Source organism: Chiloscyllium plagiosum, chromosome 20 (genome assembly GCF_004010195.1).
Source record: "Chiloscyllium plagiosum isolate BGI_BamShark_2017 chromosome 20, ASM401019v2, whole genome shotgun sequence".
Taxonomy (NCBI): Eukaryota; Metazoa; Chordata; class Chondrichthyes; order Orectolobiformes; family Hemiscylliidae; genus Chiloscyllium; species Chiloscyllium plagiosum.
Window position 1 is genome coordinate 52,050,132 of NC_057729.1, and position 17,177 is coordinate 52,067,308.

General features: G+C 41.9%; 1 protein-coding gene across 2 annotated transcripts in view; it reads left to right on the forward strand.

Moving 5' to 3' along the window:
• Positions 1–17,177, forward strand: part of srxn1 (sulfiredoxin 1 homolog (S. cerevisiae)) — a 109,318-nt gene that overhangs the window by 11,772 nt on the left and 80,369 nt on the right. The window contains exon 2 of one of the 2 annotated variants that reach the window (XM_043710817.1): positions 909–3,066. The exons of the other annotated variant lie outside the window; for it this stretch is intronic. Coding sequence (XP_043566752.1) covers positions 909–1,118 — 210 coding nt within the window. The 3' untranslated portion in view covers positions 1,119–3,066. Of the gene's footprint in view, positions 1–908; positions 3,067–17,177 lie in introns of those variants that run through there. 2 annotated transcript variants of the gene reach the window in all.

Below are 17,177 nucleotides of genomic sequence, written 5' to 3' on the forward strand. Positions count from 1 at the left end.
TTCAGTGGTCCCTCTCCACAGGGTTCATTGAGGTGATTCTTTTGGTTTGTCAGGACTTGCTGCTCTTCAAATCTCTGTTCTCCTATTACTTTCACATCTTTGCAAAAGGCACAGTGTGACTGGTTCGCAACTCTTAAAGTCTCTGACCTATTGATTAGAAAGCACACCTTACAGTAACTAATGGATGAAATAAACTGGCTTCCTTCAGACTTGGGGTGTTTTTTTTTTGCTGCATCCAACTCATTCCTTTTGTTTTGGAGGTCTGATGGCTTCTGACCAAATAATCACACCCGAGAGCTGTTGAGTTACCTGGGAACTAATCACATAGTTGTTGACAGGCAGACGACCTTTGTTGTTGACAGTTGGTCATCATTCCACAGACCCATCAGTCACTTGTTGCTGGCTGAACCTCTTTGTAAACACTCCCTGCTTCCAGCTCATAGCACCTTCCCACCCCCTCATTGACCAACCCCCACATGAGCAAACAGCTGTGCAAACCACCTTTGCAGTGAGTGTCTTGTAATTTGCTTTTTAAAAGGGAAGTAATCCTTTATTTGTAAAACATCACTTTTTCCATTTCAGTCTGCAATCAAAAATACAGGAAAATAAAATGACATGGCCTTTACACCTCTACACTTTGTCGCAGTTACCCTTCACTCTTCTAAACTCTTCTAAACTGGGAACTAGCCCAGTCTGACTGTATCATCATAAGACAGCCCACTCATTCCCAGTATATTGAAGATCTAGAAGCCAGCATTATAGTGAAGAAGACTCGGGGGACTTGTAATCTTCTGCCTACCCTCTCCAAAGTATGAGCCTGTTCCATTTGGGGATGGTTGTCCTGAGCTAGTCCTGTTGATGTTCCTTTCTATAAAACAAACAAATGCAACAATCTGTTTCTTCTGCAGGACACAGATAAAGTGCACAATGTGCCTCCAATAGATGTCCTTTGGATCAAAGGCCATCAAGGTGGGGACTATTTCTACTCGTTTGGGGGGTGCCACCGATATGCTGCCTACCAGAGACTGAAGAAGGAAACCATTCCTGCAAAGATTATCCGATCCACCATTTCAGATCTTCGAATCTACTTGGGATCATCAACTCCTGACCTTCAGTGATTGAACAGACAGCATCCTGACTGACAGCTATTGGCTGGTGTTCTCTGTCTGCTAATACAATCATTTACTTTTCATATTCAATTTTGTGTACGTGTGCTAGTAATGAATATATTGAAACAAGTGAAAATCTGCTGGGAAACACCTTTTACTCTTTCTAAAGGCAAGAGCTACTTCAAGAAAACCTTCGCTTGTTTTTGTCTTTGTTGAAGATAAGGTTACTGACTTTCAGGTCAAAGTTTAAATGGAATATACTGAGGTCAGGTCACTCGATCTGAATTATAACTGTGATTTCTCCCCATAGGTGCTGCCAGACTTGCTGAGCTTTTCCAGCAATTTCAGTTTTTATTTCTAATTTACACCATCTGCAGTTCTTTTGCTTTTTATAACAGTGTAAAGGATGTGCAGTACTGTGGTGTTAATCAGATTGCACTTTCTCAGAGCTGACAGTGCGGATTTAAGAATACAATGAAGGAGTAATCATTGCCACTGGCAGGAGAGTTGCTCATTGAGGCAGAGGGCGGTGATGAAAACAGCTTGCAGAAAAATCCAAGAGAGAAATCAGAAATATTTTATGCACTGATCTAGACGCCACCACCTGGAAGAAGATTCAGAGAGGAATCAGATATATACTTGGGAAGGAGAAATTTGCAGGGCAGTGGAATAATTGGGATAGCTCTTTCAAAGAACTAGAACAAGTTGAATAGTCTCCGTTTTGTGTTGAAGATTCTATGCTCTAACCTATAAGACAGGTGTTAATATTACAGAGACTTCAATAGGACCAGGACAGCTTAAGCTGATTTGATATCTATTTTTTATTGTATCCAGCTTCCTACAATAACTAAACATTCCAAAAATCAATGGAGATTTGAAATCCCTTTGATCAGTTGATGTATGTGCCTTATCATCAAGTTAACTTATGTTAAAATGCTTTAGTTCATTTAGATGAATTGACTGGCCACCACAGTGAATCACTTTAACACACAATGTCCCTTGTATCTGGAGGGGACATAAAACATCAATGTGTTGAATTAATTCACACCTACTCCCCAGTCACGCCTGTGCTCATTGACCTGCTCCTGGCCAAGCAAGATCACAATTTTAAAATTCTCTTCCTCATTTTAAAATCCCCTCATGGCCTCATCATACATCTGCTGTAGTCTGTTTTAGTCCTGTCACCCTCTGAGATCTGTGCTCCTTGCATTCTGGTCTCTTAACCATCCGTGATTTTAGATGCTCTATTTTTGATGTCATGCCATCAACTGTCTGGGTCCCAAGCTCTGGAATTCTCTCTCTCTGCTTCTCTATCCCTCCTTAAAACCTACATCTTTGTTCAATATTTTGGTCATCTGAACTAATATCTCCAATGCTTCTTTATGTTTTGTAGTGGCAAGAGGCATGGAGGAGGTTTCTTTTAATGGAAAAGACACTATGTAGCTATCAGGTTTTCTGGTACTATTTTTTCTTTTCATGAAAATGAAGCCCATTTTGTCTCACATCTTTCTCCTTACCTGTCACATTTTCCTGCGATGATTGTTTTGTCTGTGTGTTTATTCAGCTCTCATTTGCATCTCCCTTGTTTCTTGTTCAGTCTTTGCTAACCTTTCTGGTTGCTTTCTGACATATTTCTGAACTGGAGCAACCCGCCCTCTCAAACTGAGCCAAATGCACTAGTGCGCAGTGTTGAACAATCTTATTTAGAGGGTGCATCTTTGTGGAGAATCACATATCAGATTCAGCAGCTTGCACGAAGCTGTGAACTCTGAAATTCCCTCCGTGTCTCTGTCTCCCTCCTCTTTATAAAAGATGCTTCTTAAAATCTTTGGACAGGCTTTTGATAATCTGTCCTAATGTACCCTTGTGTGGTTCGGTGTCAGGTTTCATCTGATAATGTGCCTGTAAAGTACCTTGGAAAGTTTTACTACAATAAAGTTGCTTATATACATGTAAACGCTTTGGTGTGTTTGGTTATTGACACAAACAACTGAAGTACCACTGGAGGGCAGTGTGGCACACAAATTGTGTCAGCAGTTCTTTCTAGCTCTGATATAGATAGTGGTGCTAGTGTTGGACTGGGATGGACAAAGTTAAAAAGCACATAACCATTTCTAGCTAGGAAGTACTGAGACTCCGGTATTTGAGGAATACTTGAGGTGGGGAAAGATTGTGCCAAGTGCCAAACGAGTGAGACAGTTACATGGGATTTAAAAGTTGCTTTTGCAATAGAATTGTCACCTTTCTTGTTTGGTACAGAACACAAATAAGTTTGTAGGGCTGAAATATTAATTGTTTCTCTCTCCACAGGTGCTATCTGATCTGCTAAGTATTGCCACCATTCTGAGTTTTTTTTATATACCAGTAAGCTAGATTTTTTTTATATACAGAGATGTCTTAAATGAGTGGACAAAGGTGTCACCTTTCCAACATGGAGATGGTGTGAAGGGTCTAGATTTGTTGTTTCATGATATGGCAAAATGTAAAGGCTGCCCACAAATAGATCCAATATTTTGACTTAAGCCACTCTTCATTTATTTGGGAAACTGAGAGTTAAGAGTCTTTGGAACTCCTTGCTACAGAGATCTGTGGGGCAGAGTCCTTGTGTATATTCAATAGTGAGATCGATAGATCCTTGACCAGTCAGGAAATTGAGGGTTACAGGGAAAGGGCAGGAAAGTGGACGTGAGGAATATTGGATCAGCCATGATCCTACTGAATGGTGGAGCAGCTTGAGAATGGTCTCCTGCTGTTTCTATCTACTATAGTCAGTCTTCTTATGATATAATTTTCACCAGTGTTTCTTTTTGTTACTAGAGTCACTATCTCTTTGTGTGTCTCACCAGTGTTAATGCTCCGCATGAGCCTCTTTTATTTGTCCCTTGTATATTTATCGAGGTTTGCATTGAAGATGTCCATGCTCATTGTCCCAAGCACTCACTGTCATAACAAGTTCCACACTGCATTCACTCCTTAGGCAAAGACCTTTCTCTTAATTCATTGTTGAATTTATAAGTAACTGTCTTTGATTTAGAGACCCTTTTTCCAAGTCTTTCAATAAACAAAAACATCTCTATATCCAACCGATCAAACCTCTTCATAATTCTAGACTTCTCTCAGGCCAATTCTGAACTGTTTCTCTTTCTGGGGAAAGAATCCTGATCTATTCAATCCATCCTGGTAGTTCTGGCATCAGTTCTAGTAATATATTTGTCTAGTCATGCAGCACAGAAACAGACCCTTTGGTCCAACTCATTCATGCTGACCAAGACTCCCAAACTAAGCTAGTTCCACTTGCCCACATTTGGCCCATATCCCTCTAAATCTTCCCTATTCATCTACCTGTCCAAATGTCTTTTAAATGTTGTAACTGTACCCACCTTTAACACTTCCACATGTGAACCACCCTCTGTGTGGATAAAGTTGTCCCTCGTGTCCCTTTTAAACCTTTCTCCTCTCCTCTCACCTTACAAAATGCCACATTAAGGAAAAGACCTTTGTTATACATCTTATCTATGCACCTTATGATTATAGTCCAAAAATGTGCACGTTAGGTGAATTGGCCATGCTAAATTGCCCGTAGTGTTAGGTGCAGGGGTAAATGTAGGGAATGGGTCTGGGTGGGTTGCGCTTCGGCGGGTCAGAGTGGACTTGTTGGGCCGAAAGGCCTGTTTCCACACTATAAGTAATCTAATCTAATAAAAAGAAATCTCTACAGGGTCATCCATCAACCTCCTATGTTCTCATGAACAAAGTCCCAGCTTCTCTCTATAAACTCAAATCCTCCAGACCTGCCAACAGCCTGGTAAATGTTTTCTGCAGCCTCTGCAATTTAATAATATCCTTACTATAGCAGGGTACACAGTACTCAAAGTGGCCTCACCACCATTCTGCTTAACCTCAACATGATGACCCAATTCCTACACTCAATGGTCTGAGCAAGTGTGCTCAAAGCCTTCTTAACCATCCTGTCTACTTGTGGCATAAGTTTCAAAGAATTATGTCCTCGAGCCCCTAGATCTCTCTATTTGTAAATTTTTTTTCCACTTTACCTCATGTCATTTTTTGCAATATGTAAACCAAAACAGTGCACAGGACTCCTAGTATAGAATTACTATTTGTTAAATTATACCTTTAAGAGCTTTAGGCAAATGTTGTAACTGTACCCACCCTGGTCGAGGTGGGCACAGTTACAACATTTAAAAGACATTTGGACAGGTAGATGAATAGGGAAGATTTAGAGGGATATGGGCCAAATGTAGGCAAATGGAACTAGCTTAGTTTGGGAGTCTTGGTCCAACAGGTTTATTTGGAAGCTCTAGCTTTCAGAGTGCTGCTCCTTCATCAGGTGATTGTGGAGCAGAACCATAAGACACAGAATTTATAGCAAAAGATTACAGTGTCATGCAACTGAAATGCTGTTGAATTGAGTTTATTGTCACGTGTACCAAGGCACAGTGAAAAGCTTTGTCTTGCGAGCAATACAGGCAGATCACAGAGTTAAGTAGCATAGATAAGTAAATAATAGGTAAACAGCGGCAAAAACAAAACACAGGTACAGGCAAATGTTAAGCGTTTGTGAGTCCATTCAGTATTCTAACAACAGTAGGATAGAGACTGTTTTGAAACCAGCTGCTGCGTGTGTTCAGGCTTCTGTACCTTCTCCCCGATGGTAGAGGTTGTAGAAAAACATTGCCAGGCTGGGATGGATCTTTGAGAATGCTGGCAGCCTTTCCTTGACAGCAGGCCTGGTAGATGGATTCTATAGATGGGAGGTCGGCCTTTGTGATTCTCCGGACCGAGTTCACCACTCTCTGTAACCGTTTCGATCTTGAATGGTACAGTTGCCATACCAGATAGTGATACATCCAGACAGAATGCTCTCGATGGCGGGTCTGTAAACGTTGGCGAGGGTATTTGCTGTCATGCCCAATTTCCTCAGCAGCCTGAGGAAGAAGAAATATATTGAACAAACCTAGATCACTGTTGAGTCTTTCATCTTTTAGAATGGGGTTGCAGGTTTCGGTTCATTAATATGTAAATCCCAGAACTTCTTTTAAGTCACATTCTTGAGATAACATAAGGTTTTATAAAAAGGTGACAGCTCAGCTCAGATAATGCATTAAAGGTGTGAGGTTAGAGTTTGCCTGTATCCCAATCTTGAGTCAGACTGGTTCTATTTCCAAAGAGGACTTTACAAAATATTATGTGGATTGACTGCTGCAGATTGTTTTGAGCAAAGTAGATCCTCTAATGGTCTCTATTTCCTAAGATCATACCATTCCCTTGCCTTTGTTAGTCCCCTCAAATGTAGCTCTTCACAATTTTCAGGATTGAATTCTATTTGCTTCTATTCAGCCCATCTGAATTGTCCTGTAGTCTAAGGCTTTCCTCCTTGCTATTTACCACAGCTCCAAGTTTCTGGTCTTCTGCCATTTGAGAAGGAGTCAGCCATCTACCTATGAGTCTAATGAAAAGTCACCAGGCACAGAACATTAACTTTGCTTTCTCCCCCCAGATCCTGCTGGATCTGCTGAGTATCACCAGCAATTTCTGTTTTTGTTATGAATCTGGAATTACAGGTAGGCTAGAATCAGCTAAAGATGGCAGTTTTCCTTCACTTAAGTAGCATTGATGCACTAGGTGGGTTTTCAAAACACTTGTGGTTTCTGATCTCTACAGCTGTGATTAGTTTTTTTTTAATTCCATATTTTACTTCACATTCTAGCCCTGATGGGATTCAAACCAGTGTCCCCAGAGTCGTTGATGTCGGTGTATTGCACGATCACCCATTACTAACTCTGAACTTTACTGCTGTACCTACAAATATAAAGAGAAATCAAAATGTAGCACCACCTTAAAAGTAACTTGGCAAAATAAAGGAAGAGTGACAAAAACAAAATCAAACTTGTACAACAACAACTTAAATAGATAGCACCTACAACGCAATAAAACATCCTAAGGTGCTTCGTGGGATCAACAGATATCAGGTCACATAAATTGATATTAAGGCAGATGGTTGACATGCTTGGTCATGGAGATAGGACTGAAGGAACTACCATGAAGAGTGAAAGAGGGGTTGTAAGTCAGAAAGGTTCTGGGAAGGAATTCCAGAGCTTCGGGTCTTGGCAGCAGGAGATAGTAAAGGGATTAAAAACAGGAATTCTTAAGAAGGCAGATTAGGAGGGTGTATTCATGGGGCTGGAAGAGATTACAGAGGCAGGGATAGGTGAGGGTATGGAGGGGTTTGAAAATGAGATTGAGAATTTGACAATGACTTCATCACTTTAGTGGGAACCAAATTAGGCCAGAGAACAGGTGCAACCAGGAAACAGGACTCGGCGCAATTAAGGCGTTTGAAACAACTTTATATTTCATTCGACTTACTTAATAAAGTGTTAATGTCATTATAACTAGGGTGTGTTATTATTCTTGTAGTTATGACCAGGGCCGGGTATCCTGTGAATACCTTTGGCTCGTAGTGAATCGCGATCGAGATTATACGTGCATTGAACCCATTCGTATCTTTCCCCAGTCACCACGTAAACATTCCCAGCCGCAGTGGTCAGATGGTGAAGCAGAGTGTAATTGCTGGACAACATTTTCCTTCTTAACCTGAAGCATTCAATAAATGAACAACGTCATTAACCCCTAGTTAGATAGAGATCAGTCAAGATGACTCATTAAGAAACGTTTTTTTAATGTGTGGAGCCTCAGGAGGTTGGGGAAATACTAAATGAGTATTTTGCATCAGTGCGTTGGACATCTTAAAACACATAAAGGTGGATAAATCCCCAGGACCTGAACAGGTGTACCCTAGAACTCTGTGGAAATTATTGCTGGGCCCCTTGCTGAGATATTTGCATCATTGTTACTCACAGGTGAAGTGCTGGAAGACTAGAGGTTGGCTAACATGGTGCCACTATTTAAGAAAGGTGGTACGGAAAAGCCAGGAAACCATAGACCAGTGGGTCTGACATCGGTGATGAGCAAGTTGTTGGAGAGAATCCTGAGGGAAAGGATTTACGTGTATTTCGAAAGGCAAGGACTGATTAGGGATAGTCAACGTGGCTTTGTGTGTGGGGAATAATGTCCAACTAAATTGAGTTTTTTTGAAGAAGTACAGAAGAGGATTGATGAGGACAGAGTGGTAGACATGATCTATATGGACTTCAGTAAGGCGTTTGACAAGGTTCCTCATGGTAGTCTGGTTAGCAAGGTTAGATCACATGGAATACAGGGAGAACTAGCCATTTGGATACAGAACTGGCTCAAAGATAGAAGACAGAGTATGGTGGTGGACGGTTGCTTTTCAGACTGGAAGCCTGTGAGCACTGGAGTGCCACAAGGATTGGTGCTGGATCCACTACTTTTCATCATTTACATAAATGATTTGGATGTGAATATCGGAGGTCTAGTTAGTAAGTTTGCAGATGACACCAAAATTGGAGGTGCAGTGGACAGCAAAGAAGGTTACCTCAGAGTACAATGGATCAGATGGGTTAATAGGTTGAGGAGTGGCAGTTGAAATTTAATTTCGTTAAATGTGAGGTGCTACATTTTGGAAATCAGGACAGGACTTATACACTTAATGGTAAGATCCTGGGGAGTGTTGCTGAACAAAGAGACCTTGGAGTGCAGGTTTCTTAGCTCCTTGAAAGTGGAGTTTCAAGTAGATGGGATAGTGAAGAAGGCATTTGGTATGCTTTCCTTTATTGGCCAGAGTGTTGAGTACAGGAGTTGGAAGGTCGTATTGTGGTTGAGCAGGACATTGGGTAGGCCACTTTCGGAATATTGTGTGCAATTCTGGTCTCCCCACTATAGGAAGGATGTTGTGAAACTTGAAAGGGTTCAGAAAAGATTTACAAGCATGTTGCCAGAGTTGGAGGATTTGAGTTGTAGGGAGAGGATGAATATGTTGGGGTTCTTTTCCCTGGAGCGTCAGAGGCTGAGGGGACACCTTAAAGAGATTAATAAAATCATGAGGGACATGGATAGGATAAATAGACCAAGATCTTTTCCCCGAACTAGAGGACATATGTTTAGGATGAGAGGGGAAAGATTTAAAAGGGACCTAAGGGGCAACCTTTTCATGCAGAGGGTGGTGCGTGTATGGATGAGCTGCCTGAGGAAGTGGTGAAGACTGGTACAATTACAGTGTTTAAAAAAAAGGCATCTGGATGGGTATATGAATAGGAAGGGTTCAGTGGGATATAGACCATATGCTGGCAATTGGGACTAGATTAGGTTAGGATATCTGGTCGGCATGGATGGGTTTGGGTGGAAAGGTCTGTTTCCATGCTGTGAGTCTTTTGAATTCCCTTCCTTAAAAGGCAGTGGATGCAGAACTTCTGGATATTCTGAAGGTAAAGGTAGATAGATTCTTGATGACCAAAGGGATGAACGATTATTGGGGATACAGGTCATTCTGCTGTAATGTGCGTTTCGTCAAAGCGAATTGGCTGTAACGTGATTGACGAATTGTGGGTGTTGTTTGGATAACACAAACTTAGTACTGAATGGATACAGTGATTTTCTATTAGCGAACTTCAACGCGATTTTCTGTCGTGGTTTTCCTTAGTGCAATTTTCTATAGCACGTGGTTGCAGAGGAACGCAACTGTCGCGATGTAGCAGAATGACCTGTATACAGGAATGTAGAGATGAGGGTTCAAATTGTATCATCCGTGATCATATTGAATGGCAGCACAGGTTCGAAGGACTGAGTGGCCTCCTCTTGTTCTTCATTGGTATGTTCATATATCTGTATAATATCTAACGAAGGACCTTCCTAATTGCTGTGATTCAGCACTTTTTTGAGATATGGTTCTGCTTTTCATTCCCTAAAACTTGCATTCTTACCATCACTCATCTGCTTTGGCTCATTGCTGCATCCTAAGTTAGAGTTTGCAGCTTTGAGGATGTACTCTAGATTGGCGTCTTAGTGGGGCACTGGAGGAGCACTAGCGTTTAGTGATTTGTACACATCTGATTTGTAAATTATCCCTGCACCATTGCTAATAGCAAAGTTTCTCTGGTCATTCTCCTGGCTGCTTTTTGCTAGCTACAAAATGCATTGGAATACCTTGAGGACGAGGCAGATGCTATGTAAACTCAAGTTCCCACTTGCACTTTCTTCATGTGGTTGCATGCTGGCTTCATGCACTGATATTCTGAGTAAAGATATATGATACATCCAGGAGGAGTTAGGTTCCATACAGGCCTTTATAGTCCTAAATGTACCCAGTGAATTATTCTGCAGTAATAAAAGGGTTAACCTCAGTCACCAATAAAGGGGGGGCCAATTCATGCTTCAAAAAGAAAAGCTAAGTTAAAAACAGGCACAAAATTATATTACAGAAAATTCTACATATCCTGGATCCCTGAGAAATGAGTGGAATTTTCTGAAAAACAGGTTACTCGCTGAACAGGAAGCGAGTGTGCTACAGTTATACGGAAAATCACATTTACAGATGTTATATGGAAGAAAATAGGCGTCTGCATTCAAAGCTATGGGGTCTTTCAGTGGGTAAATGACAGGGCTCAGAGTCCAAAATGTACGTCAACAAAATGGGCAGGTTATTTTCGAACGTTCTATTATTAAAAGGAAAAGTTGTGAACCTCCCATTGTGCAACAATGGGGCTTCGCTGTTTAATTAGCACAGCAGAAATGAGAACGGGCAGCAGTATGTCACCAGGGGATCACTGGAACTTAACAACCGGGTGTGGCTGCATGTTTGGGACGCTGTGTGAATTGGGTGTCCTGCATAGGAAGGACATTAAACGGATAAGCAAACAAGAAGTCAGTAGGTGACCTGGAGAGAAGGTTAATCGGGTAACGTAAATAAAACATGAAAAAGTGCCTTTGGGTTTTAGGCCAGTCACATTCCATGGTAGCAAATGTCACTTGTAGGAGTTCAATTGCCCCGTGCCCTCATTCTATTCCTCTTGAATGTATCTAACCGCTCTTCGTCCTCAGAACTGATTCCCTGTGCATGTCTATTGTCAGAAGTCACACTACATCAAGTTATAGTCCAACAGGTTTATTTAAAATCACAGGTTAAAGCTGGTGATTTCAAATAAAGCTGTTGGACTATAACCTGGTGTCCTGTGACTTGTGACTTTGTCCACTCCAGTCCAACACCTGCACCTCCACATCATGTGTATTGTTACAAAGGTTAATAGCAAACGATTCACTTTTAAGAAGAAAGGCAGGAGGGATTTGAGGAAAAGATTTTTCACCCAGACAATGGTAGGGGTCTGGACTGCCCTGACTAGGAGCATAGTTGAGGCAGGTATCAGGGAGGTCATGGCCTGGTGGTATTCTTGCTAGACTATAATCCAGAAACTCAGCTAATGTTCTGGAATCCCAGGTTCAAACCCCGCCATAGCAGATTATGGAATTTGAATTCAATAAAGAATCTGGAATTAAGAAGCTAATGATAACCATGAACCCATGATTGATTGTTGGAGAAACACCCATTTGGTTCTACTAATGTCCTTTAGGGAAGGAAATCTACTGTCCTTACCTGGTCTGGCCTACATATAATTCCAGACCCAAAGCAATGTGGTTGCCTCTTAACTGCCCTCTGGGCAATTAGCATTGGGCAGTAAATGCTGGCCAGGCCAGACTTACTCACATCCCATTATATATATAAAACAAAAGGTAACCTCACAACCTTTACAAAGTACTTGGATAAGCACTTAAAGTGTCATAACATTGAAGGCTATGGGCCTACTGCTTGAAAGTGTAGATTTAGTACACTTTTGGCGGTACAGTTTCAATAAGTTGACGGGCCTCTTCTGTATTGTATGATTCTATGAATTCTTGCCCCTTTCAAACATATGCACAGAGCGCTGGAGAAACTCAGCAAGTCTGGTGGAGAGAGAAATTGAGTTAGCATTTCAAGTTCAGGACGACTCTTCTTCAGAATTCCTTTTTGATTGACAAGAGTTTAAAATGATATTTGGAAAGTGATTGCAGAACTGTTGGCTGAGTTTACTTGTCCTTAGCACAAGAGTATGGAGATGTTCCCATTGTTCTAAACAAGACAGGTAACTGATCAATAATAGCTAAATATTACAACAAACTACTCATTAACTACTCAAAGTCAGTTTTGTTTTTATCCTCCAGGCAGGCAGCGGGTGTTGGGAAAATTCCCTGCTACCACAGCGGATTTCTCTGCTTCAACCTAGAGCCAACTATTTCTTGGGAAGAAATGTCACTGGAATTATGAATTATATTTGACTGTAATGTGTACAGTACAGTGACAAGTACAGGATGCAGGAATTCAGTGAAAAGTGTACAACGTCACCACACCTGACTCTATCTTAGGTGCATGGCGTCTAGGTACAAAATCTTAGGTTCAAGGAGAAAAATAAAGAAATAAGTTAGAAGTACAAGGTAACAGTTCTTAATATAAAGTAATAACTAAAGAAATAAAGTTAATTTCAAAAGTTACAGTCCTTCTTTAGCCGCAGGAGAAAGTGAGGACGGCAGATGCTGGAGATCAGAGCTGAAAAATGTGTTAATGGAAAAGCCCAGCAGATCAGGCAGCATCAAAGGAACAGGAGAATCGATGTTTCGGGCATAAGCCCTTCTTCAGGAATGAGGAGGGTGTGCCAAGCAGGCTAAGATAAAAGGTATGGAGGAGGGACTTGGGGGAGGGGCATTGTGAATGCGTTAGGTGGAAGGAGGTTAAGGTGAGGGTGATAGGCCGGAGAGGGGGTGGGGGCGGAGAGGTCGGGAAGAAGATTGCAGGTCAAGAAGGCGGTGCTGAGTCCGAGGGTTGGGACTGAGAAAAGGTGGGGGGAGGGGAAATCAGGAAGATGGAGAAATCTGCATTCACCCCTTGTGGTTGGAGGGTTCCTTAGCGGAAGAAGAGGCGCTCTTCCTCCAGGCGTCGTGTTGCCATGGTCTGGCGATGGAGGAGGCCAAGGACCACTCCGCCAAGGACATGCAGGTCCTTGGCCTCCTCCATCGCCAGATCATGGCAACACGACGCCTGGAGGAAGAGCGCCTCTTCTTCCGCCATTCCTGAAGAAGGGCTTATGCCCGAAATGTCGATTCTCCTGTTCCCTGGATGCTGCCTGATCTGCTGCGCTGTTCCAGCAACACATTTTCAGCTCTGATCTCCAGGATCTGCAGACCTCACTTTCTCCTCAAATATGAAGGTAGGCTAGCCAGTAATATTAGAAATGATAGTAAAAGTTTCTTTCAATACATAAGAAACAAACGACAGGCAAAAGTAGACATTGGGCCACTTCAAACTGATGCTGAAAGCCTAGTGATGGGAGATAAGACAATAGCAGGAGAACTTAATAAGTACTTTGCGTCAGTCTTCACAGTCTTCAAAGGGAGTCAGAGGGCTGAGTTGAGTATGGTTGCCATTACAAAAGAGAAAGTGCTAGAAAAGCTAAAAGGTCTTAAAATTGATAAATATCCTGGCCCCAATGGGCTACATCCTAGAGTTCTGAGGGAGGTGGATGAGGAAATAGCGGAGGCATTGGTTGAGATCTTTCAAAAGTCACTGGAGTCAGGGAAAGTCCCGGATGATTGGAAGATAGCTGTGGTAACCCCCTTGTTCAAGAAAGGATCAAGACAAAAGATGGAAAATTATTAGCCAATTAGCCTAACCTCGGTTGTTGGTAAAATTCTAGAATCCATCATTAAGGATGAGGTTTCTAAATTCTTGGAAGAGCAGGGTTGGATTAGAACAAGTCAATATGGATTTACTAATGGGAGGTCGTGCCTGACAAACCTGTTGGAATTCTTTGAAGAGGTGACAAGTAGGTTAGACCAGGGAAACCCAGTGGATGTGGTCTATCCAGACTTCCAAAAGGCCTTTGATAAGGTGCCACACGAGAGGCTGCTGAGCAAGGTGAGGGCCCATGGCGTTCGAGGTGAGCTACTGGTATGGATTGAGGATTGGCTGTCTGACAGAAGGCAGAGAGTTGGGATAAAAAGTTCTTTTTCGTAATGGCAGCCGGTGACAAGCGGTGTCCCGCAGGGTTCAGTGTTGGGGCCGCAGCTGTTCACATTATATATAAATGATCTGGATGAAGGGACTGGGGGCATTCTAGTGAAGTTTGCCGATGATTTAAGAAAGCGAATGCAGTGTTGTCAATTATCTCAAGAGGGTTGGAATATAAAAGCACTGTTGTGCTACTGAGACTTTATAAAGCTCTGGTTAGGCCCCATTTAGAGTACTGTGTACAGTTTTTGGCCCCACACCTCATGAAGGACATACTGGCACTGGAGCGTGTCCAGCGGAGATTCACACGGATGATCCCTGGAATGGTAGGTCTAACATATGAGGAACGGCTGAGGATCCTGGGATTGTATTCATTCAAGTTTAGAATGTTAAGGGGAGATCTAATAGAAACTTACAAGATAATACATGACTTGGAAAGGGTGGACGCTAGGAAATTGTTTCCGTTAGGCGAGGAGTCTAGGACCCATGGACACAGCCTTAGAATTAGGGGGGGTAAACTCAGAACAGAAATGCGGAGACCTTTCTTCAGCCAGAGAGTGGTGGGCCTGTGGAATTCATTGCCGCGGAGTGCAGTGGAGGCTGGGACGCTAAATGTCTTCAAGGCAGAGATTGATAAATTCTTGATGTCACAAGGAATAAAGGGCTACGGGGAGAATGTGGGTAAGTGAAGTTGAAATGCCCATCAGCCATGATTGAATGGCGGAGTGGACTCGATGGGCTGAATGGCCTTACTTCCACTCCTATGTCTTATGGTCTTATGGGAAATAGCCCCAGCCTATTCAACCTCTCTCTATAGCTCAAACCTCCAACCCTGGCAACATCTTTGTAAATCTTTTCTGAACCTGTTCAAGTTTCACACTATCCTTCTTATAGCAGAGAGAGCAGAACTGAACACAATATTCCAAAAGTGGTCTAATTACAGCATATTATATCGAAAGTGTCACAGATTAAACTTTTAAGGTGGATGTCATTGCAAAGTCTAACTGTAGTACTTTCACTGTTGTGTTAACAATGGAAGCAGCCACACATTTTCAACTAAATACTCAGAAAAAAAGCTCCAGCCTTGTGGACTTGACATTTTATTAAACTACCAGTGTATAAGAGACTGCATATTTTATTTTTGGGACTTTGACTTGAAATAATGTTTGGACTGCTACAACTGAAATGTCAGGAGAATTTTGCAACTTAAAAATCAGATGCTACATACAATTAATGTGATACAATGTTGCTTTTTGAAGTAGTGAAAGGAGAATTCAAGATTAAGCTGGGAAACTTTTGAATGCAGGAAAGAAAATCTACCTGACAACAGATCTCTGATTGGTTGAGCTGTGGAGTTTAAACTACTATAAGTTCCAGGATAACAGAGGAAGAGAAACTTCCAGAGCCTGCGGACAGAAAGCATCCATCTCTTTTTCTCTTGCTGTTTCTCCATGTGGGAAAAAGATTGAAAAAGCAAGAAACCGAAAAGAAACATTCTAAAGCAAAAAAGACTTGGGTCAAACTGATCAACAACCCAATTAAACAACTGACATCACCCTACAGCCAACAGCAAGTCTTTATTATCAAAATCAAAAGGACCATGAGGAAAATAATGTTCTACCTTGTATTCTGGACTTTAGATCTTCAGAATTTTGTTGATCCTGTCTACATTTTTTTCTATCCATAGTATGTGAGCTAAACTGTTCTGTCTTTATCGTGATAGAATGTGTACATATAGCATTTACAGGGCTGCAGGTTACATTGCATAGCGGTAACTTGGCAGAACTTTATATTTATAAAATAATTTGAGAAAATAAAGTGGTTTACATTAAATAGAGCTATTTTTGTTCATGATGAAACATAGTGTGAATATCTTTTGCCCTGAGCAGCAGTCAGTCAGGCAAATTGGTCATTTGATCTCACTGGGACTTTATGCATTCATACATTTTGTGATGAATTGCAGAGTAGTTGGGCATAACTAATCAACATAGAAGAGTTCAGCACAGTACAGGCCCTTCTGCCCTTGAGGTTGTGCCAACTTTTTATCCTACTCTAAGTCCAAACTAACCTACATACCCTTCATTTTACTATCTTCCATGTATCTATTCAACAGTTGCTTAAATGTCTCTAATTTATCTGACTCTACTACTACCGCTGGCAGTGCATTCCATGCAGCCAACACTCTCTGTGTAAAGAACCTACCTCTGACATCTCTGCTAAACCTTCCTCCAATCACCTTAAAGTTATGACCCCTCGTTAAAGCCATTTCCACCCTGGGAAAATGTCTCTGGCTCCACTCTATCTAAGCCTCACATCATCTGTTACACCTCTATCAAGTCACCTCTCAGCCTTCTTTGTTCCAATGAGAAAAGCCCGAGCTCCCTCAACTGTTCTTCGTAAGACATGCCCTCCAGTACAGGCAGCATCCTGATAAATCTCCTCTGCACCTTTTCTAAAGCTTCGACATCCTTCATATAATGAGGTGACCAGAACTGAACACAATATTGCAAGTGTGGTCTAATCAGGACTTTGTAGAGCTGCAGCACAACTTCACAGCTCATAAACTCAATCCCCCTGCAATTGAAAGCCAACACACCATATGCCTTCTAACAACCCTCTCAACATGGGTGGCAACTTTGAGGGATCTATGGACATGGACCCCAACATCCCTGTTTCTCCACACTGCCAAGAATCCTGCCTTTAACCCTGTAATCTGCATTCAAATTCAACCTTCCAAAATATATCACTTCACACTTTTCCAGGCTGAACTCCATCTGCCACTTCTCAGTCCAGTTCTGCATCCTGTCAATACCCCATTGCAACCTACAACAGCCCTCCACACTATCCACAACTCCATTAACCTTCATGTCATCAACAAACTTACTAACCTACTCTTCCACGTCCACATCCAAGTCATTTATAAAACTCACAAAGAGCAGAGGTCCCAGAACCGATCCCTGCAGAACACCACTGGTCAACCAAGCTCCAGGCTTTCCATCTACTACCATCTTCTGTCTTCTATGGGCCAGCCAATTCTGTATCCAGACAGCCAAATTTCCTTTTATCTCATACCTCAATACGTTTTGAATGAGCCT